Source organism: Scedosporium apiospermum (genome assembly GCF_000732125.1).
Source record: "Scedosporium apiospermum strain IHEM 14462 chromosome Unknown SEQ_SAPIO_0099, whole genome shotgun sequence".
Lineage (NCBI taxonomy): Eukaryota > Fungi > Ascomycota > Sordariomycetes > Microascales > Microascaceae > Scedosporium > Scedosporium apiospermum.
Window position 1 is genome coordinate 2,162,047 of NW_015971800.1, and position 22,938 is coordinate 2,184,984.

At 52.0% G+C, this 22,938-nt stretch overlaps 4 protein-coding genes and 3 pseudogenes across 4 annotated transcripts; 4 read left to right on the forward strand and 3 right to left on the reverse strand.

Moving 5' to 3' along the window:
• Positions 1-6,245: 6,245 nt before the first annotated feature.
• On the forward strand, positions 6,246-6,791 carry SAPIO_CDS6016 (annotated as a pseudogene; the record flags this gene model as incomplete).
• Positions 6,792-11,130: 4,339 nt separating this feature from the next.
• Positions 11,131-11,825, forward strand: SAPIO_CDS6017 (Uncharacterized protein; the record flags this gene model as incomplete). Its single annotated transcript, XM_016788219.1, has 2 exons — positions 11,131-11,594; positions 11,684-11,825. 2 exons carry the CDS (start codon positions 11,131-11,133, stop codon positions 11,823-11,825), a joined length of 606 nt encoding a protein of 201 aa, XP_016642535.1.
• Positions 11,826-11,904: 79 nt separating this feature from the next.
• Positions 11,905-13,348, forward strand: SAPIO_CDS6018 (Flocculation suppression protein; the record flags this gene model as incomplete). Its single annotated transcript, XM_016788220.1, has 3 exons — positions 11,905-11,923; positions 12,007-12,426; positions 12,525-13,348. The coding sequence occupies 3 exons, from the start codon at positions 11,905-11,907 to the stop codon at positions 13,346-13,348; spliced, it is 1,263 nt and encodes a 420-aa protein (XP_016642536.1).
• Positions 13,349-14,492: 1,144 nt separating this feature from the next.
• SAPIO_CDS6019 lies at positions 14,493-15,281 on the reverse strand (annotated as a pseudogene; the record flags this gene model as incomplete).
• Positions 15,282-16,116: 835 nt separating this feature from the next.
• Positions 16,117-18,406, forward strand: SAPIO_CDS6020 (uncharacterized protein; the record flags this gene model as incomplete). Its single annotated transcript, XM_016788221.1, has 3 exons — positions 16,117-16,387; positions 16,499-16,768; positions 16,854-18,406. 3 exons carry the CDS (start codon positions 16,117-16,119, stop codon positions 18,404-18,406), a joined length of 2,094 nt encoding a protein of 697 aa, XP_016642537.1.
• A 380-nt stretch (positions 18,407-18,786) lies between these two features.
• On the reverse strand, positions 18,787-20,094 carry SAPIO_CDS6021 (annotated as a pseudogene; the record flags this gene model as incomplete).
• A 579-nt stretch (positions 20,095-20,673) lies between these two features.
• On the reverse strand, positions 20,674-22,710 carry SAPIO_CDS6022 (uncharacterized protein; the record flags this gene model as incomplete). The annotated part of the gene is made up of 3 exons (XM_016788222.1): positions 20,674-21,612; positions 21,672-22,489; positions 22,572-22,710. 3 exons carry the CDS (start codon positions 22,708-22,710, stop codon positions 20,674-20,676), a joined length of 1,896 nt encoding a protein of 631 aa, XP_016642538.1.
• Positions 22,711-22,938: the final 228 nt, after the last annotated feature.

A 22,938-nucleotide genomic window follows, 5' to 3' on the forward strand; every position in this document is an offset into this window, starting at 1 on the left:
CGATTCCCCCCCCCCGAGGTGTGGAAGGTTTTTACTTCGTAGAAGCGACATAACAGGACACTAGAAAAGCAATGGTAAGGGGAAACGATGGCCCGTGAATCGGTTTCATTGCTTTTTCTGTCCATTTGGTTTGGGTTTTTTGGAGATTAACGGGAGCTGACGCGACTCCATCGTCGTGCATGAAGAAAACGAGGGTGTGGTGGTTCTTTGCAGAGAGCAAACAACCAGCAGCGTGATGGGTTCATTCTGTATTACTCGCATCGCAAACTGCGCCAGTCAGAGACTTATAAACCCCTACAGACCCTCGCTTCATCAATTCCCAGGATGAGCATGGGGTTGTTAAGGGTCCATCCCCATCCCTGATAGGCTCTGAGTATTAATTACGATGCCAGCATTTGAGGCCCGTGTAAGACTGCAATTGTGGATGTGCATCAAGATTCGTTTATTACTCGAATGCACCTGCTGCAAAGGGTAGGAGAGTCTCGTCCATTGCTACCCTCTAAAACTGGAAGATGGCGAATGGCACGGAGAGAAAGGAGTCTCGGCGCTGGCTTAGCAATGGATTGGGACAGGGACAGACAGGGACAAGCCTCGCGGGAGATAGGTTTCCACCTCCGTGACGACCCGGAAAAGAAAGAGATCCGTGTGTATTTTTGGGAGCTCGGTGGCGGATAGAGATAGTGTAGAGCCTCAATCCAGAAAGGCTTGCTGGCCTTACGAAGTACAAAACCGAGTCTTCCTTGCCGAGGTACTTGAGGAGTAGAAATGTAGAGGTACGACTCCGTGATATATTTTGGACATTTGGCTTTTTGATGTGAACACCGACGATCAACAATGAACGAGGGGCATCCATTGGTGGGTATACGAAACAGAAGGATATACTTTGTCGAAAAGTAAACGTGGGAGGCCTTGGAGCAATTAAGGTTCTCGGCTGTGTAGGCTGAGGGCGATAGACGTTAACCTTTCCTCTTCGTCCTTCAGATACAGTTTTAGATCCCTCGATCAATTTTAGTGCCTCTTCCGGGGGTGGGGGAAGGCGCGGGAGGGTCAAGCAATCGAGAGTTTGGGAACGTGGGCGGCCAGCATAGAATCAGGATCTTGATCGTTAAGCTGTACAAAAGTAGCGCGAAAGCCTAACGTGAGCATTGAACCTATCGAGCTCGGTCGTTGACATGCCGCGTGGAGATATCTCCGGTCCTCGTAGCCTGCACGGAAGCTATCTCCGGGGTCGTAGAGTTTAGTCGACTCTCGCCGGAGCCCTCACTGTCTCCCGGTTCCGCCACCTGAACGCGCTTCGACGTTAGCTTCGAGTCTCGGCCCCAGTCGAGCATGTGCCCCGGCCTATTAGCACACGCGTCCCACGCACATCTTCGGGGCTGTAACAATGATTATTACTTTGGGGGATATGGTAAGAATGCGAGCTACGAAGTAGCTGACCAGCCAAGACTCTAAGCCGAGATTTCGCTTCGACTAGTCGTGATGTGGCGGGATCCAAGCTCGCAGGGGTCGCGATTATCAGCGACCTTGGCTCGAGCTTTGAACGACTTGGGTGGTGGATTCCCCTATTCTCTTTGGTATCGACCCTCCATTTCGAGGCTATTGCCATCAGAGCTGAGTAGTTGACCATCAAAATGGCCCCCGGCTGGTTGAGGTGAGGTACAGTTGTATCCATTGATCGCTCTTACAGAGTACTTCGTACAGCGTAATGTTAGGGCATTGGTCAATGACCTGCTATCTATCAATCAGTGTTGTGTGCCATGCCCTACACATATCGATTGATACAGCGTCGTCATCATTTGGTAGTCTGGCAGGCGTTGGAGTTCGCCACAACACTGAATATTCGTTACTTCATGCTTCGTCGTTGACAATCGCAAACATTTCCAGAAACTGCCTAAGGCCGTTTCCAATATCTTTCTGCCGTCTTTCCGCGATTGAAGCGCAACTTAACTGCGCAGAGTCTAGACTGTGGGCTCTCGTGTATGTACGAAGTAGTGTAGTGTAGGCTCTAACACTAATGGAGTTGAGGACTTCATGGGCGTTGCCAGACTTTGCAAAATCCGTGATTTGGAGTGTATTGGTAGATTACAGGGTCAAATATGGAGCTCCTAGGTGCAACAGTACTACGGCGAGGTCAACGCTCGGTCCAATCACATGTACTCTTAATACAGCACAGGGGTCTGCTTCAATATCAACAGGTGCCGGCAAGTTGGGTCCTACTAAACTAGCACTACGACTGTGACAACATGGAGGCTCATTACGAACAAAGGACGAAGTTAGTTATAACTACGAAGTAGTGTAGCTCACGAGGTTACACTGCTAGCTATGAACGGAGCGGTTGGTGTAAGGGCCGGCACGCACAGCATCAATGTCAGGATATGGACATGCACACTACGAAGTAGGGGATAGATGGACAGTGGGCACTAACAGAACGAGTGGCACGAAGTTAAGCGAGACTTACAAGTGCGGCATGAATATGAATCTCCCGGCACCGCTCCGTCATCCGTACCTCGTACCCTCATGGCACTTGCTGCGTACGGCCTCAGACTCCGGGCCAGCAACTTGCCAATACCAGTATATTCCAGCACTTTGTCTGTCAACGACCCCGAAGCCTCTGCAGTCTTGCCCCATTTCCTCGATCATAGTCATGGAGTCTAATGAGCGCACGAGCACAAACTAGGGTAGGACCGTTGGCCCCCAAGGTCTGGATTATGAAATAGTAGTCTCACAGCATGGAGTATCGATTTGAGGCTAGCGTTGGTGTAGTACAGGACTACCCTTTCGTGCATGGCAGATGAGGAGCACGGTCACCGGTTGCTGAAACCCTAATCTATAGTTGTGATTAATGTCCGCGTCCGCGGTTCGCAGGGCGGGTGTTCCTGACCCTGACCCTGACCTTGATCTTGGCTGAGAGGCTATCCTGTCCTCGGAAAGCATCTTCTCGCTTGCTGGAATGGGATCTTTTGGGCCGCATTGATCTCCAACAACACTTTTGGCAACACCTCGGTTTATGCCTGGGCCCCATTCCCCCACTCCAGCTGCATCCTTGCCTCGAAATGCCGATGCCAAGTGGGTGGATGTGAATCAAATTGAACCCGCCAAGCTCTACGCTCATGTCACACTTAGCCGGACTGAAGGCGCTTTCCCCCCTATGAAGGACTCCCTTGCTGAGTATCTGAGTATCTGATACTCAATGAGATCGAGATTGCGCCTGTCCTTGGTCCTTGATAGAAGCGCTAAGTATTCTTCTTACTTCGCGGCGGACGTGAACAAGGAGCCAAAGTGTGGATCTTCCTCCCAAGTAGATGCAAACCTCGAAGCAGGGTCCTTTGTGACCGTGCGCAAGAACAATCGAGTCCACTAGTTTAGGGGCTTGATCAGACACTAATGCACACTACAGGGTCTCTGAGGTACACTACTCATCAATCAAATTGATCTTGTACATTACGTTACGAAGTCCACTGCAATTGTCACCGGGATTTGGCGTAAGGAGACGACTAGCGGCGGTGTTCAAAGGAGAAGCCAGGAACGCCACCGCAGAAGGAATACCTGCAGGTAAAACTACCCGTGGCTTTTGCATGCAAGAGTTACTACTAATACTAAGTAATACCATGTCAAGAGACAACATAGTATGAGGAATTAGCTCCAGCTAGTGATGATATCGCTGATGATTTATTCGCTAGCCTCAATGTACTGGCTGCTATTCAGCCACTTTGCTCCTACTACCAACTGATCCTTTGGGTGGAAGAGGCACGTACTTCGTAGGGTAGTGTACATCGCATCCATCCCCGACTTGGGTCAACTCAATGTTGATACTTCATAATACCGAAGTATGTACCTCGGCCTGCCCAACTTCGTCTTTTTTTCTACTCGTCCACATACACTACAGGTAGCATTGATGCTACGAGCTTGGACTATCCGTGGGATGAAATATTCTCAGAGAGTAGCATTCAGTGCGGCCAGGATCGAAAAAGAGGCGTTCAACACAGATCAGCATCAATCTGATCCTTGTCGCTCATCATTCTGAAAATGCCAGGGCTCAATCCGAAATACTTTGTACTTTGTATTATTAGCTCCCCGGACTCCGGCCGGGGTTCTCAGCCTCTGTCGATGAACGTCGTTTCATGGGTTATTACAAAATACTGGTAACAACCAGAGAAACCATTGGGAGGTGGAAGCTGATTCTTTCCCCCCGTGCCATCGGCATCGGCTTGGACTCCGAGGCCCTGTGTCGGTTTCACTACTTCGTAAATTAATATCGACTTTGAACAAGGGATCATGCTTCGTGAACGTGGTCTCGCATTGTCTGGTGCATCAAAATTGAAGGGAGCTTTGACAGACAAACCCGCCATGCTCGTTTACGCGTCTTCACATCTTGTGAAGGGAATCATTTCTGGAGGTGTCCCTAAGGACAAGGGTCATTTGCGTCGCCTTGACATCTCCTGTCCTCCCCATCTCATCCCCGGCGCAGATTGTCCCCGATACGGAAAAGGCTTGTTGAACGAGTTGGCTTCCGGGATGCGCCCTTGCTCAAAGAATGACCCTGGTGAAGGTCTTCCGCCATCAACGCTAGGGTGCACCTGCAGGCCACTCTATTTCACTTGTTATATGAACCAGCGCCCTACGAACGTACGAAGTACTTCGTACGAAGTAGGGGCGGCCGAGACCTTTGATGGACCTGGGCAAGGGCGTGTCTCGTTTGGAGACGAAGTTTCGATTTTCCCCGGCATTTAGCGGTCGCGGTCCCTACAATCTTGGACCAGAAACCCTACTGAGCCTCAATGAGCTTAAGTGTCATCAGTGTATATAGTTCTAGTGACATCTCCGCCAGGCATTATTACTAGGTACTTCGAATGAGCACCGACTCGGAAGCGAGTACGTCTGCGGCCTGGCGGTTTTTTTACCACCCGGATCTAGCTCTTTTTGGGCAGCACGGCTGATCTCCATAGCCGTGCCCTTGTGAACAAGTACCGCGACGGACAATCAGAAGAGATTGAGTTTGGTTAAACTCTAGGAAGTATGGATCAATATGTCCCCGTATTATCTAGACCATCCTTGTGGGCGGAAAGAACCCGCAGTCGAATTCTAATCCAACCGAAGGGAGAAAGAAATAGGACCCGCCGCAGTTTGCAGTTTGCGGGGTACTTTAGTGCGGCTGGTGTAGTTTCTTGAGGTCGTGAACAATCTGGTCGAGTCCATCGAATGGCCTACTGTTTTTTACCTGGGAAAATCATAATCAATACTTCCAAAATTCTTCTATCAACACAAGGCGAAGTGCTCAGTGGCTTTCAGAAGATACATAGAAAATGTACTGTAGGGGGTATACAGCAATGTAAGAACCTAAAGTCCTCGCTCCTTGTTTGGCTAGATGAGCGATTCTCTGGGAAGTTTCTGCTCACATCCTTGCCACCACCGATTTTGTATCCCAAACATCAAAAGTATTCTCCGAAATCAGTTATCATTTCTCATCTCGACAGCGGAGCTGCATCATGCTTTTCCCCCGTGCTGATTCCCGCCTTCCCACACCCCTGACGTACTTTTCATCTCATTTCCTCTGCGTGGTCTCGGCTTGCTCTCCGAATTCATCCGGCGAGGAGGACGGAATATAGGGAAATATTTGGAATTTACGGGGTGCGCCTGATCCCGAGAGGTAATTTGGCTCTTAACCTCGAGAAATTGAATCATCTCAACGAACCCGAGGCCTCGTAATCCCGACCATTGGATATTATGGACTTCCCGCTTTTTGAACCCCAGAATAGCAAATGTTAATATCCCGGAGGAATAGAGCTCAGCCTCCCTCAAATGGTCGTTGACACTTGGCCCGCCCCCTTGGTCTGGAAAAATATACGTAGGTAGTGTTGCAATGTTGTGGATATATTACTGAATGCCGGCTCGGTGAGTTGAGCGAGGGAAACATCAAGGGAGGATGGGATTTGCGAGACGACAATCGGTGCGTGAACACCCCCTTATTTAACATGATGCAACCCTTTCATGATAAAGGTGGTGAATGCGGCGGTGATCTAGCACTTCATTGTGCAGACAAAGTACTTCGGACAAAGCTTGAGGAGTGTTGAAATGCCATCAACGGAGAATGCCGAGCGTAGTCGTGGGGAGTTTACCAACCCGCAGATCCCAATCAGTGGTGAATACACAGGTACCTTTGTAGACTACATTTTGATGTACAGTGTCAACACGCCTCGACTGACACCCGCCCCATCACCCCTCATATTCTGTCTACCCATACGAACATGGTAACCATCACATCCGAATCCATCAAGAGGGTGCTCAACCAAGAGTTCGGGACCTCGATCGATGGTTCCCAATGGAAGCGCAAAATTAGATCAGATGGTACCAAATCGAAATGGACCCCAGTCTCGACCGAGCTGAACCGTGAGGAATCACAGCCCCTGCTCCTCATGCTTGTGATATTGAACCAGGCTGAAGGAGAGCCAACACACTGGTCTCTATTTGTCGCGGCAGAAGGTCAACCGGGTTCCGTCTATCAAGTCACCGGCGACGCTACCCAAATGCACTACGCATTTGAAGAAAAGGGCAACATTGTCACTTCTGAGAGTTACAACCGTTCGTATGTCGTTGCTCAACTGGGAGAAGATGGTGAGGACCTGGTGAGGTCGTGCGCCGAGAACGAACCTCCCCCGCATGCTGTGAACCGCGCCTCGGTCAAGGAGAACTGCCAGGGCTGGACGGTCCGAGTTATGGAGCGCCTTCAAGAGGCTGGTATCGTTGCAGAGTCATGGGTCACGTTGGCGAGAGGCATGTTAGAACCGGTCTAGCAAGGAAATAAAGTTGTGGCGTTGGTCTGGCGTAGATTGTCAGGACGCGTGGGACGCCCAAACCAGCGGAATCCCAATATTGCCCGGGGCCGTTCACTATAGACCCACCTGCCGGGGAGGTCTTTTTTTTCTGATGTTTAATTCGTACTCCAGACAACTGGCATCAGGAATGCCGAGATTATCTTCCCAAACATTCGTTTCTCGGTCTTTTCAGAATGTGGAGGGACACCATCGGTGAACTGATCTATACTTGGGATGTCAAAGAGTCTAGAATGCCCCCATCTCCATGTTTCGATTTAGCATCAACGAGTTTATGACCCCGGAATTAGCATGTTGCTAAGACCTTCGTCGATGCCATCAAGTGTTACTTTAGGGTCGCATTAGCCAATGCGGAAGGTTGGAAGTCGACACCACAGTACTTCGTAATATTACCCTGCCTACTATGTACCACGCAGGGATCACAGTGTGTGGTTCAACCTTCCAGCGACGAACATCCGGTTCAGCCTCACTAGGATTATTGGCCGTGCAAGGTTGATGCTTACGTTGAGCTTTCAAAGAAATTTAAGTCTTGCACCAACGTTTCGTTCCAGAACTCTATCGGCCATGGCAATGGGAAGCTTCCCCTCCTACGATAAGATCTGATGAATGGATTACGAAGGACTTCCCCTTCTCACGAAGTCCCTTCGCCTTGTCGCGGGGTTTAGCTTGGCATACCGACGTCTAAAAGAATCAATGATGGGCGGCCTCCATTCGAAGCAGTAGGTCCATGCCATTCTAGGACTAACTTAGGCGAAACGGCGTTCCCACTCGTGGCGTTGTGCTTCGAGACCGGCACGCAGATGCCGCTGAATTGCCTGGTGATGTCTTAATGTTGATAATGTTGATGTATAGATCTCTGAGTTCCAACCCGAATGTTGATGTATAGATCTCTGAGTTCCAACCCGATCGACGCTAACGGGAGGCAAAATTCTGATCGATACTTTGTCCTTGGCACAGTCCTTACAAGAGGTTCAGCTTTAGTCAGCGATAACACCGAATTAGGACTGTAATATTCGAATATTCGAATGTAACATTTTTGTGATCCCGATCTTCTGTCTGAGCGAGTCCCGAGACAAGACACTTCTACCACAGAGACAGTAGTTAATAAACAGATCGAATACAGTCTAACTCACGGGGCATTCCTTGGAAACACCGAGACCATTGTGTGCACGTATTCCTCTTAGGCTCAGGATCCTGTTGATGTGGTCATTGTGTGAATGCCGCCGAAGGACGCTGGGGACTTCCGTCATTCTTGACCGGACTTCTAGGCGATCCCCTGAATCTCTATTATGCGTGCTCCCTCAACTGTACTGGATACTTTGTGTACCATTTACTCCCCAGCATCACCTTTATGGGGAGGAGTACCTCAGTAGCGGCTGGCCCCTGCAGTCGTAAGCTCTCCTCAATCACGCTCAGCATGCTACCCAGCTCCACACTGAGTTTTAGTGCTAGTTATGGATGAGGGGAAGAGTCCATGACTTCGTTGGGTGTATTACAGGAGGTACATTCTGTAAGGCCAGATATTGAAGGAAGTCGATGTACCTCATGGCGCACCCCGGCATTCATTGCTGCAACCGAATCTCTTGCGATCTCAGGAAATCAAAATATCAATGAATGGGAAGCTCCACAGTGGATCTCACATTCAAACACGATTAGAGCCAGCCATCACAATTGAATGATCAATGTACACGCCTTCGTAATTACCGCGTTCGCATACCTACCTCGTACCTCGATGGTGAGCGAGGCCCCGAACTTTGAACGCTCAACTACTTCGTACTTCGTAGAAATTGACAGGCATCACTCTTATCACCGGCGCTGCTGATCGGTGGTCACCAACAGGCTTGAGCTTGGTGGTGGTGAGACGGAGGCCAAAATTCTTTGAGCAAATGGTAGTGACTGCGTAAGATATTTGTCAACCCGGTACACTCCACCGTCCCCGAAACTCTGGAGTCAGCACTGAAGGCTACCACCCGTCTGCCACCAGAGGTAGCTACTAGCTAGGAAAAAGGCCGAGCATGACAGAAAGGCAAGGCTGGCACTGCGTATTCACCACGGTTCCAAGGGTGTGTGGTAATGTTCCTACATCTATTACGTCTACATACACTATTACCTCAGATGTTTGTAATGTCGGAGAACAAAAACGTAACGATCGAGTCGTTTCTAATGCTGCAAGGATCGCTTGACCCTTCCTTGCCTCAACGTCAGATGGGGGCTAGGCGACTTATCCCCGTTGGCTCCAAGTTAATTGTTCGGGTATTTCTTCCCACCGCTCCCTGAACAACACATGCATCTTTCTTCTACTATTGGCGATAGAACTGCACTAATAGCTTATAGAACCGGAGTACTTACCTCATAATGTGGTGTAGTTTACTTCGTACCTGTGTAGAATACTTCAAGTTGGATGTGCACCCCACTGTAATATTAGCGGCTCCCGAAAAAGCAATATTCAGCATCCGAGCTTGACTCGTTCTTCGACAAGTCGTAGCGAAGCGTTGCCTAGTGTCTTGGTAGTGGAGGGGTTCTTGATACTAAGCAGTGATGTTCTTTCTCTCGAACGCCGACCGCAGACGCCACATTTTCTGCTTAAAAGAGTACCTTGTTCATGGAAACCTGCAGGCTAAAGCCGAAACTTCCTTTGGGATCTAGACTCCTCAAGCTCTTCCGCCGCCCCTCATGTCACAGCTCTCCTGAGCCTGTTTGGCCTCCCCCGTTTCCTTGCTCTGTTCTACTTGGTAAGGAAACTTAACTCTGTGAAGTACACGGGAGAGAGTAGGACGGTACCTCACGGGAGGACAGAGAAGAGTACGACTCCCGAGTACCACCCATGCTCTCCGTGCTTCCTTCTTCAGCTGTTCTCGTCTCCTCCATCACACCTTCCCTCGCGAACTTGGGATCCGGTTCTCTCCACCCGCCCCCGCCTTCTGAACCTCGTTGCTACTTCTAAATTCGACCTTCATTCAACAAAGTATTATTACACTTTCCGACTTGAGCTTGCTTGTATACATCGACCAGGCCAACTTTCTCCTATTCACTCCGACACTCGCCGCCTTTTCAAGCTTGTCTTGCTCTCTTGCTTGCATCCCCACGAACGCCGGCACCCAGTCGCAATCAAGCAATCAAGCAAGCAAGCACGCACCCCATCTTAGCACCCGCCACTGCAACTGACCTTGACTCCTCCAATGTACGAAGTACACTCCAGACACTACCCGAACCGGACGCTAATCGGTTTAAGAACAGAGGCAGCATTAGCATCGAGATCCTCCCGTACCCTGACCCAGACCCAGACCCAGACACAGACACGTACTGGTACCCGCTGCCATTTGATCGCCCTTGCCCATTCCCCATTCCCTGTTCCCCATTCTCCATTGATCCATTTCCTTCCTTCCCCCTTCTTTGTCCCCTTCCAAGTCCCTTCCCCTTCCCCAGCGAGCGCGGGCGATTGCGCACACACCCCCTCAGTTCTCAGTTGCACCCTCAGAACACCCTCATCCCGTAAATTCAACCGTCTCGACATTGGGAATTTAAGGAATTGTACTTGTATCCTACTCTTAATCCCCGTCCTCATTCGCCGGAACTTTCCACCTCCTCTCGTCCACCCCCGTCGAGCCGGATTAATTTTTTTCTTTTTTTTTTTTTGGCCTGCGTCTTCCAGGTCCAATCTACCTACGCTACTTGCATCAATACTCGTTCCGACTCTCCCTCTTCCTTGCGCGCGCCAAAAAGACCGAAAGAAAGGTGCCACCTTGCCCGCGTAGAAGGCTAATCCGCCGTCCTAATTCACTCGACAAACCTTGCCAACCTTAAACTGGGGAAACTCTATGTCGGCTACTCCGTTATCGAATAGGTGATAGAAGGATTGAACAACTTTCACCCCACGATCTGGGAGAGCCCGGAACGAACTCGACAACGGGACCCCTTTCCGCCCCATACACACGCCGCCTTCTCTCCCTAAGCTTAATCCCCGAAAGGAAAAACGAGATCAAAGTTTCCTTGCGAGTTTGAGAAGAGAAGCCATGAGGTAAAACCGACACTAATGCGCCCCTTGTTCCCCCTTGTCCCTGGTCTCCCATCGTCCCGTTCCATAAATCAGATCGTCTCCCCGTGCACTTGACCCGTCCACCAAACTCCTCCAGCCTGTGTATCCCTTACGCATACTCTCCCTCTCTTCCGAGCACGAGCACCGAGGACTACGGAATAGGGGGCCAGGACCTACCCATTACGAGTGACGCCGATTCGAGCGACCATGGCGATGAGGGCCATTTCTAGACCCTTTGCTAACAACCATTATCCCACAGCACAAATGGCTGCCGTTGCTGAAACTCCCCAACGACCTGCCACCCTCGCAGATTGCTCCGACGACCACATCACAAGTCGAATCGTTCCTATCCCGACTCCCAAGATCCAGATGACGGCCCCTTCACCCGGAGAGCCGATGGAAATCAGCTCTCCAACCAAGCCTTTTGCCAAGATGGCCTCCAGCGCCGGCGCCAGCCCGACCTCCAGCGGCCCCGTCGCCCACAACGGTATCGTGAACGCGAACGCCAGCGCCCACGCCCGTTCTACGAGCGCAGACGATGCGAACGCCAATGCCAACGGTGCCGCGCCGACATCCACGCCGACCTCCAGCGAGAAGAAGCCCATCCCATCGGCCGACCAATCTGCGCTATCCAATCCCTCTTCGATGCCCGCGCCCCCTGCTGCCGCCGCGGCCGCCGTACATCAGCCAAAGATTGTCCAGACGGCATTCATACACAAGTTGTATAAGTGAGTGGCCAACCGCTTCTGCACTGGCCCTGAGGATGACATCGACATATCTCATATGGGACTTGGGAGGGCTAACAAGTAAATCGCAGTATGCTTGAGGATCAAAGCATCCAGCACCTGATCTCATGGTCACCCAGCGCCGAAAGCTTCGTTATGTCTCCGACAGCAGATTTCTCAAAAGTCTTGGCGTATGATGTCCTCACACCTCCCGACTTCCTCGCCGCGCAATGACTTGTTCAATCACTCACTTGGGCAATGTAGGCAATACTTCAAACATACTAATATCTCCTCGTTTGTTCGTCAATTGAACATGTACGGGTTCCATAAAGGTAAGGCATATGCGGCCCACCCCTCTCCTCTTCTTCCTTCTTCGCCTTGAACGACCATGGACGAAGGCTCATTGATGACGTAGTGAGCGATGTCTTTCATACTGGCAACCCCGAGACCGCCCTCTGGGAATTTAAGCATGGCAACGGCAACTTCAAGCGAGGTGACTTGGTTGGTCTGCGAGAGATTAAGCGACGCGCATCGAAGCACGCTCTCGTTCATCGCGAATTCAATAGCCAGAAGCCCAGTCCCTTGCAGCCAGGTGCTCCCGCCGAACCTATGCCAATGACACCGGATGGCAACGACCCGAGGCTCGTTGGAATGGAACACAGCCTCTACGATATGGGAATCAGGTTGCAGAGGAGCGAGGAGCAGGTAAATGCCATGCACATGAAGCATCAGGCTGTCAGTGAAGTGCTAGGCAAGGTGATGCAGCTCAACCAAGAACTGTCAAGGGCTCTCCTTGCGCTTGTGCCCAGCCCTGACCACCCTGTTCACCGAGATGGTATGCGACTTTATCCTAATTCCTAGGCTGTTGTCTTTTCTGCTTGTAATACGTCTACATACTACTAGAGAAGGGTGCGCTAACGTGTGTGTCTTTAGTTGTTGCCCTCCAAGGTGAATTTCAGAGACAATCCGATGTGCTGCGGGCTATCGACGAACCTCACGAGCACTTCCCAAACAGCCGACAACAGTATTTCTCCAATATCGAAAATGCGCCAATTTCGCCGCGCCAACTGGCCCAAGATGATCCGCGACGAAGCACCCTTGCCGTCCCCCATCGCAATAATTTCTATCGCCCGCCTGTCTCCTCTAATCTGTCCGTCAGCGTCACACCCCGCCGTGCCTTCGGTTCATTTAGTTCAAGTACTGCTCAGACATCACCCAGCTCTCTCCGTGGGCCACCTCCTCCGCCACCGGCGCCCCACCCCCTCTCGAACGTTGAGCCTGCTCCAAGCCACCTGACCCGACGACACACCTCCGCTGACATTCGGGCCCACGGCTGGCAGGGCCAGCCTAACCACAGCCCCTACCCCGCCGCGCCAGGTGGACCTCCTCCACCACCAGTTGGCCAATGGCCTCCTTCGCCGAACCGTCTCGCGCCTGAGGACCAGCGTATCCGAGAGTCATTCTCGAACTACTCTCTTTCTGCGGCGTCCCAACAGCCCCGTCCACATTCACGACCAACTACGCCGCCGCCTCCATTTGCCAACGGTATATCTGGATCAGACACCTTTGGAAGCTGGTCCTTCAACTCAGCGGGCGGTCGTGAGAACAAGAACCTGGCGGTCAGGGATAGCTCCGGACCCCCTACGCGGCGTGGGAGCATGGCTCATATTCTCAACCCGGCGGATACGGCCGAGAGGGAAGACGAAGACGAGGATCCACGAGGAGACGATGACCGGAAAAGGAAGCGCATGCAGTAAGAGGGATGAAAGCTTTGGAATAGCTCTATTCCACACAATAGACCGAGGATGTTGTCGCACTTCGGCGTAACCTCAGCGCCAGGTTCAATCCTTGGCGTCGACTCCATCTTACAGCCCGGCGCGGAGGAAAAACAGAACCAATTGACGACACAACGATCTCTCCATTAACCCTCCCGGGACTCGGCTCCTGGCTTTTTGTATATTCAAACTCTCGAAACGACAGGCGGGCTGATATCGAGCACGCGACATACTTCTACGTACAACTAAGTCGCACTAATATCGTGGTCTTCATTAGACCTCATTCTAACAGGGAAAAAAAGACTTTGCCCTTTGTTACAACGTTCACAGGCGGACATGGCCGGCTCAGCTCGAAAACTCGAAACTCGAAGCGACAGGCTTGTCTAGTATTCAGGATCCAGCATTCGTTCATTTGGATATCAACGGCCGAAAAGATGTTTTCTACGTGTATTTTACTTTCCAATATCCTTCTCCTCAGCATGAGAGGAGACTTTGTTTCAACATCAACTTCAACGTGGGGTATATAATGGATTAGGTGGTAGGCCTGTTTTGGGTCCCTTCGCCAACAGCTTTGGATCCTTCTTCTTTTGACTTTTTCCCTTATCTTTGGTTTTTTTTCGGAGTCGCGATGGAGAAAAAGGAGACTTCTCCCATTTTCATTGCTTTTGCCCTTTTCTTTCATTTTCCTTTTATTTTTGGCTACGGTGACATGGCGGCGAGATTCTCGGCGGGCGGCGGCATGGATGACTCTTATGAGGACACGCATGGAGACAGCGGTGGGCTTCTTTTGGAGCGCGTCATTGCATCGGTTATAGGGAAATGGGAATGGCGGTGGGGAACATGTCAGAGGCTTTTTGTTATTTACTGGTTGTGATGTATTCAGAGATGTGGTAGTAATTTTGGTGGTATTTTCTGTTTCTGGCAGTCGGATCTAGGGTGGGCAGAGCTGATAATGAGGCTCTGTTCCTCTACAGCTACTCATAAAAAAAAAGAAAGGACTTCAGTCACCTGCGCGCAACCAAGGAGGCCACGGGTGACTCGTCTCTATATTGCAGAAATAGAATCAAATGGGTATGTCGTGATGCTAACGCCGTTCGAACTCCTCCATATGCCTGACTAATTTGTACTATCCACATATTTCCATATCTAGTACGTTCCCTGGTGTTTCGGCATCTTCCTCCGTTTTCTTTTTCTTTGGCTTCTTCTTCTTCTTCTTTTTCTTTTTGCGCGCCGGTTCGCTGGGGTTCGTATCTAAGCCTTCCGGGGATTTATTTGGCACAACAGACGACTTTGTAATGCTCTCAGGCGTGTCCTCGTTCTCGCACCCATTCTCATCTTCCCCGTCTAAACCCGCTTGCTCCTTTGCAGCTGCCGCGGCAGCAGCCGCAGCCGCAACAAGTGGGTGCTCTTTAGGTTTCCCGACCACTGCAGGCCCATTCCTCCTCGCCTTCTTGTTCCTCCCTAGACCACTTCTGCCCTCGTCCTCATCATCACTTTCCGCCGGTGCCTCCGGTTTCCGATTCCCATATTTTCCATTCGACTTATCTTCTCTTTGCCGCTTCCCCAGCAACTTCCTCTTCAGCGCAAGATCCTCCCTCGCCGCATTTGCTTTCTGCTGCGCGGCAGCATCCCGCCCGGCGCCGATCCCGACGTTCGGTTCTAGCGCCGTGAAGTCGTCTTCGTCTTCTAGTCTCCTCCGCTGGGATTCCTGAGGCTGATTCTTCTGGCCTCCCGACGCGAGAGAGGAGAAGGCCGCTGGGGTTTTCGTAGCGGATGAGGTCGTGGGTTGCGGGAGGGAGGCGCCGAAGAGGGATTGCGCTTTTGATTGTTTCGTTGCGAGGAGGAGGGAGATGCGGTTGCGGAGGTCGAGGGGGCAGGGGGTTATCGTTTGGGGGGGAGGGTTGGAGGGGGCCATTTTTTTTGGTGGTGGTGGTGGCGCGGAAACCACCCTCTTCGGATTCCCCTTTTTGCGACGAGTCGGGGGTGTTTGTGTGGTGTGTCTGGGAGGTTGCTTTTGTTGGGCAAGATCGAGATCGTCTTTGGCAGATCTCAGATGGTCGAAGCCAAGTAGGAAAAAAGAAAAAGAATTCCCCGCGGATTTTCATTGATAAGAAGCTCTTATCGGAAGTGTGGCGGACAGGTTCTGACAGCTGGCAGGCTATGTGTCGATCTTTCATGCCTTTCGGGAGCTTAAAGCCTTAAACACACTTCTTGGCGGGAACTCCTCCCTTGATCAATTGATGCTTGGCGCAGAGGTCCAAGCAATCCGCGCCGCCTCCTGGTAATGATCTGACCCTGACATCAAATCCTTCGGATACTTTTGAGAACCCACAAACGTCGGTGTCCAGGCAATGTGCAGGATGGACATGCAGGTTGATTGCCTCAGATGACTGGGGTGGGTTTCACCTGTTATGGGAAGAGATGGCAGATCGCAATAGAGCCAGGAACCGAAGGCCGGGACGGGGGCCTGATGGCTTGGGACTTAATTTCACGGCTTCCATGGACTCGGACAACCAACAGCAGCACCAACGCAAGGTTGCATCAAAGGAATCCCAAACTGGGGAGGCCTGGACTGCGAGACTCTGGAGGATGGGTGTAAAGGGGGGAGGAGGGGGGACAGAGAGCTTCAACAGCGCAGCTTTCACAGTCAGCAGCTAGCTCATCTTCTTGTTTTTGCGTGTCTCACTGTCTAGATCGATGGAGATAAATGCCCCTCTTCGATGAATTACATACCTTTCTGAGTCTTCACGATGAGGAGGATAGCCGTCTTGCTTGCGCTCCTATGCTCCGACACGACATACGCGCAAGTTCATCTAAACTACTCGACTCTGTTTCCCTTCGATCCCGTGGCAGCGGAAACCCTCGGTGACGACCTCCTTCACTACATGGTGCCTGTGAGACTTGGAACCCCGCCGTTATTGAGATATCTTGTCCCAGCTGTAGGAAACCCAGCGACAAAAGTCATAGTGAGGGATGCGTGCGTGGAATTCGAGGAACCTGCCGTTTGTCAATGGGGATCGTGTAAGTGACTGTGTCGTCTCTTGTCCTTATCGTCTTAACCGGATGCCCAATTCGACCGGGGCAACGCTTGGAGCAAAAACAGGAGATTGACTAACACCGGGAGGTTCCTAGACAACGACTCAGCATCATCAACGAGCAACACAGATGGGATCGACAGCGAAGACCATGCCTTCCATGACGTGCTTCAGATAGGGAATATAGAGCTGGCCGCGGCGGACCTGACAATATTTTATGATCCCGCCGGGAGACTCGTCACCCAGCCTGGCACCTTGGGACTCGGCAGGGGAATATCTAGCGAGTCGCCGCGGAGTGTACCAGAGGCAATGACTGAGAAAAAGCTCATCACCTCTCCGGCTTATAGTATCTGGGCTGATAACAGTGGTAAGTTGTGCTATTAACAAATAAAACCGTGACTTGCCCTGAGTAACTGATTGGAATCCCCCCTTGGTCCGCCTCCCTCTCGCAGATGGTACATCCGGGCACATTCTCTTTGGAGCTGTCGACTCGTCTAAATTTAGCGGGAAGCTTTCAAGACTGGCGCAGCCGCCCCTCGACGACGACTGGGGCAACATCGTCCTCCCGGCCGATCTCGTTTCTTTCAGACCCAGTGTCAACGACGAGCCCCTGACAAACGGCACCGGTCGCATAGCTATCGATCCCTTTGAGCCCTTCTCCTGGCTGCCCAACAAAATCGTCGAACCCATCCAATCGTACCTGGGAGGCGCCGTTAACCTTAGCCGACAAGGACGGCCCCGAATAATGGTACCCTGCGCGACGGCGCGTCAATCCTCCGCTAGACTAACTATCCGCTTAGGCGGGGACCCCGGCGTCGTGGAGATTCAGCTCGCCGGCGCGGATCTCATCATTCCCGAGGCCGTCTGGTCCGAGACGGGATACAGTGCCGAGGCAGGGCGCGAAGTACCTTGGTGCTTGCTCGGGCTGCAGGATTGGGAAAACGAGAGCTCTACTGAATGGTTGTTCGAGGCAAGACCGCCCTTCGGCATCAATCTCGGCGCATCCGTGCTGAGGAACATGTACATGGTTTTTGACACCGTGAATAAGGAGATTTCCTTTGCGCCGCTGAAGTTCTCTGGGGACATGGAACCTGACGAATCGGCCACCATTATCTTCGAGTCCAATGGATCCAAGGCTCCATTATCGGTGCCAGCTCCTGAACTGGCCAGCAGTGACACTAGTGATCCTGGGAGTTCCGGCAGCTCGGGCTCCAAGCGCGCACTCGCTATCGGGGCGATAGCGGGAATAGCTGTTGGTTCTGTCCTCGGCGCCGGCCTGCTTATCGCCGCCATCTTGTTCTTCCTTCGGAAGAGGAAAAAGGTCAACTACGATGCCGTCGCTGAAGCCGAACTCCCTGGCGACCTGCCCTCCAATTCTCCAGAGATGCTCGGCGTCTCAGCGACGGCTGAAAAAACGGGAGGGAATATCGGATGGTGGCGGAGGGGTAAAAGGAATCTTGGCAGGTCACCCGCCACTAAACTCTCGCCAGTTGCCGAGGAGCAGACCGTCTCGACCCCGACGCCCACCCCCGCCGAGTTGGAAATGGCCTTAGCTCTGTCTGCGAAAGGACACCTACACGACCACTCCGGAGCTAGTCCCGTGGAACTGGGGAGCCCTGGTGTGCCTAGCCCTGTGGAATTGGAGGCCGCCGACGTGGTTGTTAGACCCGTCGAGCTGGAAACGCCTGGTGGTGTGGTGAGGCCGGCTGAACTGGATACGTCCCCCGTGATTAGGCGCAAACCCGTGAGTCAGAGCATGATACCGCGGTCGGTGGCGGAGGGGTTACCCACGCAAAGTGGGCCAGTGGGAGAAGTAAAACCCTCTGCGGACACGGGGCAAGTAGTGCAGCCTCCTGCTGAGACGGTAAAAGAAGTCGAGCCCGCCGTTGAAATAGCAAAGGAGGCTAGGACTGTGGAGGAAGCAAGGCCGGCCTTGGTAGAGAAGCCGAAAAAGACTCCCTCTCCGTTTGATCCACAGGCATGGAGGAAGAGGATATATAGATGAGGCAGAGCAAGGCGGAAGGGGCGTGGTGCTTCAAGGGTGGTTTAGTCTATACCCTATTTTAGAACAATACCCATATCAAGGATTTTCAGTTGTAGATTCGAGATGTGAGGGCCTCCTCAGACAAAGCACACGTAGGACAAGTAGACATGCTGTCGAAACTAAGAATTATGTATTATCTATATGCCCCAAAAAGAAAAGAAAAAGAGAAGAAAGAAACAAACTTTTGTTGGTCGGGGTATCTCTTCGCCCTCAGCTGCATCCGCCTCTCTTACACAATGCCCCTATCCACGGGCCCTTTTCCAAGTCGTCATCCTCGTGCCATTCATGAAAAGTATCGTACAAGTTTACATAGAAAGGAAAGGAAAGCTACACGAGAGCACTCAACCACTACCTTCGGCATCCTCAAACCGCACAACGGATCCCGTCCCTGAAACTCCGGAGCGTACGCTCCCGGTACCACTGTGGGGATAGGGTAGCCTTGTCTGCGCGAACGAATCCAAGCTAGAAACGAGAGAGGCGGCCCTAGAGGCGGAGTCAGAGTCGGGCCACATGCTTTTTGGTGTGGTAGGCGCCGTACGGAATGCAGCATCTCCGGTTGCCACGGATGGCGTCCTCGCGAGGGTCCGCCGAGGGATGGTGACTCTGGAGGACCCGCTGCTGCTAGACGTCTGCGGTCGCAAGGAGGCATCACTAGAGCTGTAGCTGCCGCTCGAAGTGAAATAGCTGCTGGAGGACGAATCGTCGAGATGATCGGGGTTCAGAGGTCTCATAGACCTTAGGACCTCAGCGAAGAGGTGCATTAGGTGCCGGAAGTCGGCGTTTGATATGGGCCGGGTTGAGAACCGGGCGGCCTCGTAGCACGTGAGAAACTCCGATACTGTCGGAGTGAACTTGAGGACGCGCAGGCTGGATAGATGGCCCACGTAGTCACGAAGGCTCATACTAAGGGGTCGGTGTAGAAGTGCGACGACATCAGGGTCGAGCATTGGTGGGTTCCCCTCAGCTACGTCCGGTTCTGTCTGGGGCATTGGCGGGGCGAGGGTAAGCGCCTTCGCCTCGATGAGATTAGGAAATTCCAAAAAGACGGTGCTATACTGGATATCCGCGAGGTCAGGCGATATGGGCGACCCCCATCCTAGCTGTTCAACCTCGTTCGAAACAGGCTCGTGGGGGGGAAGTACGACCCTAGTATCCTCCTCCTCCTCGACCGTCGCGGACCTCCTCAGTCTGAAAAAATATCTCGAGGTGCTGCGCTTCTCAATATCCCCGTCTTGACTGATCCTAGTATCCGTACCGCGGGATTCATCCGTAACCGCGGCTTCGAGAGGAGGTTGTCGAATTCGAGGTCGAGCATCGTACGCAACGGCCGCACTCCTGTCAAGCCCATACTTGATAAGTCGGTGCACCACCGGGTGCAAGTCCCCCTTTTCGATCGGTATCCACTGCTTCGGGATCGACGCGAGGGCCGTCTTATTTATGTACAGCCTCGTCGCGTAGATGAAGGATACGATGAGGAGCGTCATTAGGTAGCACACCGCCACTATCCATATGTTGTAGATCTGGTTGTTTCGCCATGCGCGGTAGATGACGTCGCAGGGCGTGACGACGAGGAGCGCGACCAGGAGGACGTAGAAGACGGTATAGAACGCATTGTATATGAAGCGGAAGACGGTGTGGGCGGAAACCATCGTGGCTGAAGACGGGCGGCGGAATCGTAGAGGAGGCGGTGGAGGGATTGAATCCCGCCGGCAGAGCAGGGGGGATGGCGAGCTTGGAGACCTCTTAGCAGAGGTCGGGCTCGACAGGTATCTGCAGGCGCGTCGGCAGCGGTATTGGCAGCAATCGAGGGTTCATGGCTAGATATTATGGGCTATTCATGGGAAGAATAAGTCATCGATTCATACTGAGGTCCTCGAAGCCGGTTGGAGCGATACGAAACCCAACCACGGGATTTGGTCTCGTTGGGGGTGCATGGTGCAGACGACAAGGTGATGGCATTCGTTCTTTCGGGAAAAGGAAATTAAGCTCCCACGTCACGACCCGGATAATTTCATAGCCCCGCTAGATAAATACCTATCGAAAGAGCCAAGCAACTAACACCAGGACAGAGGTCAAGACAACATCATCGAATCATTTTTTTTTCCATCTTTATCCATTCATATCTTTGCCATGTTACACATAAAACCGCCATCGTTACGATAATTGCAACCTTTTTGGTACTGTACATATTATTTCGCTCAGTGATTAGGCACTGCGAGATGGACATTTCATCGCCGCCTAATCTCAGCCATATCGGGTTCCCTCGCATCATCCGCGCTCTCCGTCACACCTGCCGCCTCTTTCGCAAGGCGTAGATCAGTTAAGGTTAATCGTAGATCATTTCTAAAGGGCTCAAAAGAAGTGATGAGCTTGCCAAGCGCCGATCTTAGCGCATCTAGTAAGGCATCCACCTCTGGACACTCTTTCTTTGCCTCGACATCGGTCCAGTGCACCGGAAAGCTAGCCGTGAAGGCATCAAGCTTCCTAATGGTGCTTGTAAACGTCCGAATAATAGTCGGCACGTCTCGGTGGACGTTTCCAAACTTATCCTCCCCTAGACTATTTACCGCCAGCAGGCCTAGTACCTCGACGGCGTTGACGTAGAGAGCAAGCTCGGCAGACGGCGTACCTAGAACGGCAGCCGCCAAGCCGCGTCTGTACTCATGTCGGAAAATAGGGCCAATCTTGTCGTTTTGGAGAATCCTCAAGATGACCTGTCTAAATTGCCCCACCACATGGTCGGGCCGTAATGCTTCCTGCTGGTCCTGGGTGAGCACCGAGTCCTTAGCCTTCTTCCAGGTCTTCTTGGCGACCGGGCTCAGCTGGGACATGGGCGTCTTCCCGGGAGATCTTGCGATGTGATCGATGGCGTTTTCCACCTCCCCTCGCATCGATTTCGTAGACGGTTGATGCTTGAAGATGGCCTCATCCCTGGGCGGTGCGGTGGTTCGCGCTTTCGGTTCGTTCGGCTTCGTCTCGGGCTGAGGAGCGGCCGGCTGCTTTCCGTGCTCATCCACCCTCGTTGCAATCGACTTTACGAGTTCGAGGCAGATGGAGTAGACTTGCGACCACATTGGGCCGTCCTTCCGGTCAATGTCTTCAAAGATAGCCTTGCGGCGATTCGGGAAATCTCTGGCGATATAAGAAAGCTCCCACATGGCATAAGCCTAAAGTTTTTTTGGTTAGTCTTCGATCCTTTGAGAGCGTTGAGAGAGGTGAATCTTACCCTGACCGGGGTCTTCTTGCTTTTCAAGCCGTTGAGCAAGCTGCCATTGGGGTCCTTAGATTCCGCGGTCAATGGCTTGCCATTCTTGAGAGGTTCCTTAGCCATAAAGGCTGAGAACGCTGCATTACCCGCTTGCCAGAGGACAAAAAGAAAGAATCCGCCGAAAATACTAATTTTGAGGGTGTGGAAAGTTGCAGGAGTCGACGGAGGCAGCATATTCGTCTTGGGCAAGTTGTAGAACAGTCGGAAGAAGAACAAGGCCCAGGGCCATGCGAACGAGCGCAAAACAACAAAATAGAATAGTAGATGGGTAATCAGGGCAATCACTGCCCTAGAAGCGGCCTCGGACATAATATCCGGTGACTTTCGAATCGCCCGGCTGAAAGTGCTTGCGCCTTTCTCCTCCTTCTTCCCATTCTCATTCGAGCCTCCAAGAGTCAACTTGTCCTGGTCCTTGCAGATATGAACGGCGGCTTGGACTATGCCGCACGAGATAAAGTAGAACGCCAAGAAAAGAGGCCTCTCATTCAATCTCGGCCTATCCCCATTTCGGTAGACGATCCAATGCATCGCCGAGTCATCCGAGTAGGCGTGAAGGAATATGATAGAGAAGAAGAGGCTGGAAATAAAGTAAGAACCGAAAGCTTCGTATGTTTCGGCTCGTGCTAGGTCCTGTGTAAAAGTGGCAAATGCGGAATTTGAGGTACGGACGTCAACATGATATTGCGCGATTCGGAGAATAAGGATGACGAGGCCGCTGCCGAAGATAGAAAGGGCTCGAATCCCCGACGGTCCGATGGGGAACCATGACCAGAAATCTACGTATTAAAAAAGATGTTAGGCTCTGCAAGTGTAGGAGGCAGGAAATATTCGGGTTGGGCACAGAGGGGTGGAGCCTACAAGAGTAGTCGGAAAGGAGAATAGATATAACATAGGAAACGGCAAGAAGGATGGTCGCTGTCGAGGCGAATCTCCTGTGTAGAGCGGGCTGTAGAAAGTCCTTGTAAGGAGCTCTTCTTCTACCAGATGGAGCTGCCATGGTTAGCGCATCGCCGGATGAAAAGAGTGGCTGGATATGGTTGGAGGATGGCGATGTTTAGTCGTGGGGAGATGGATCTCGAGATGAGGCTTGGGTTAGGAGCCTGCCCGCAAAAGTAAATAATGATCAAACGTTCAAAAAGAAAATCTGCGTGCTGGCGCAACAACGCGACAGAGCTACGATAAGAGGTAAAGTCACGTGGAGATAAGATCACTCGAAAGCGCCTGC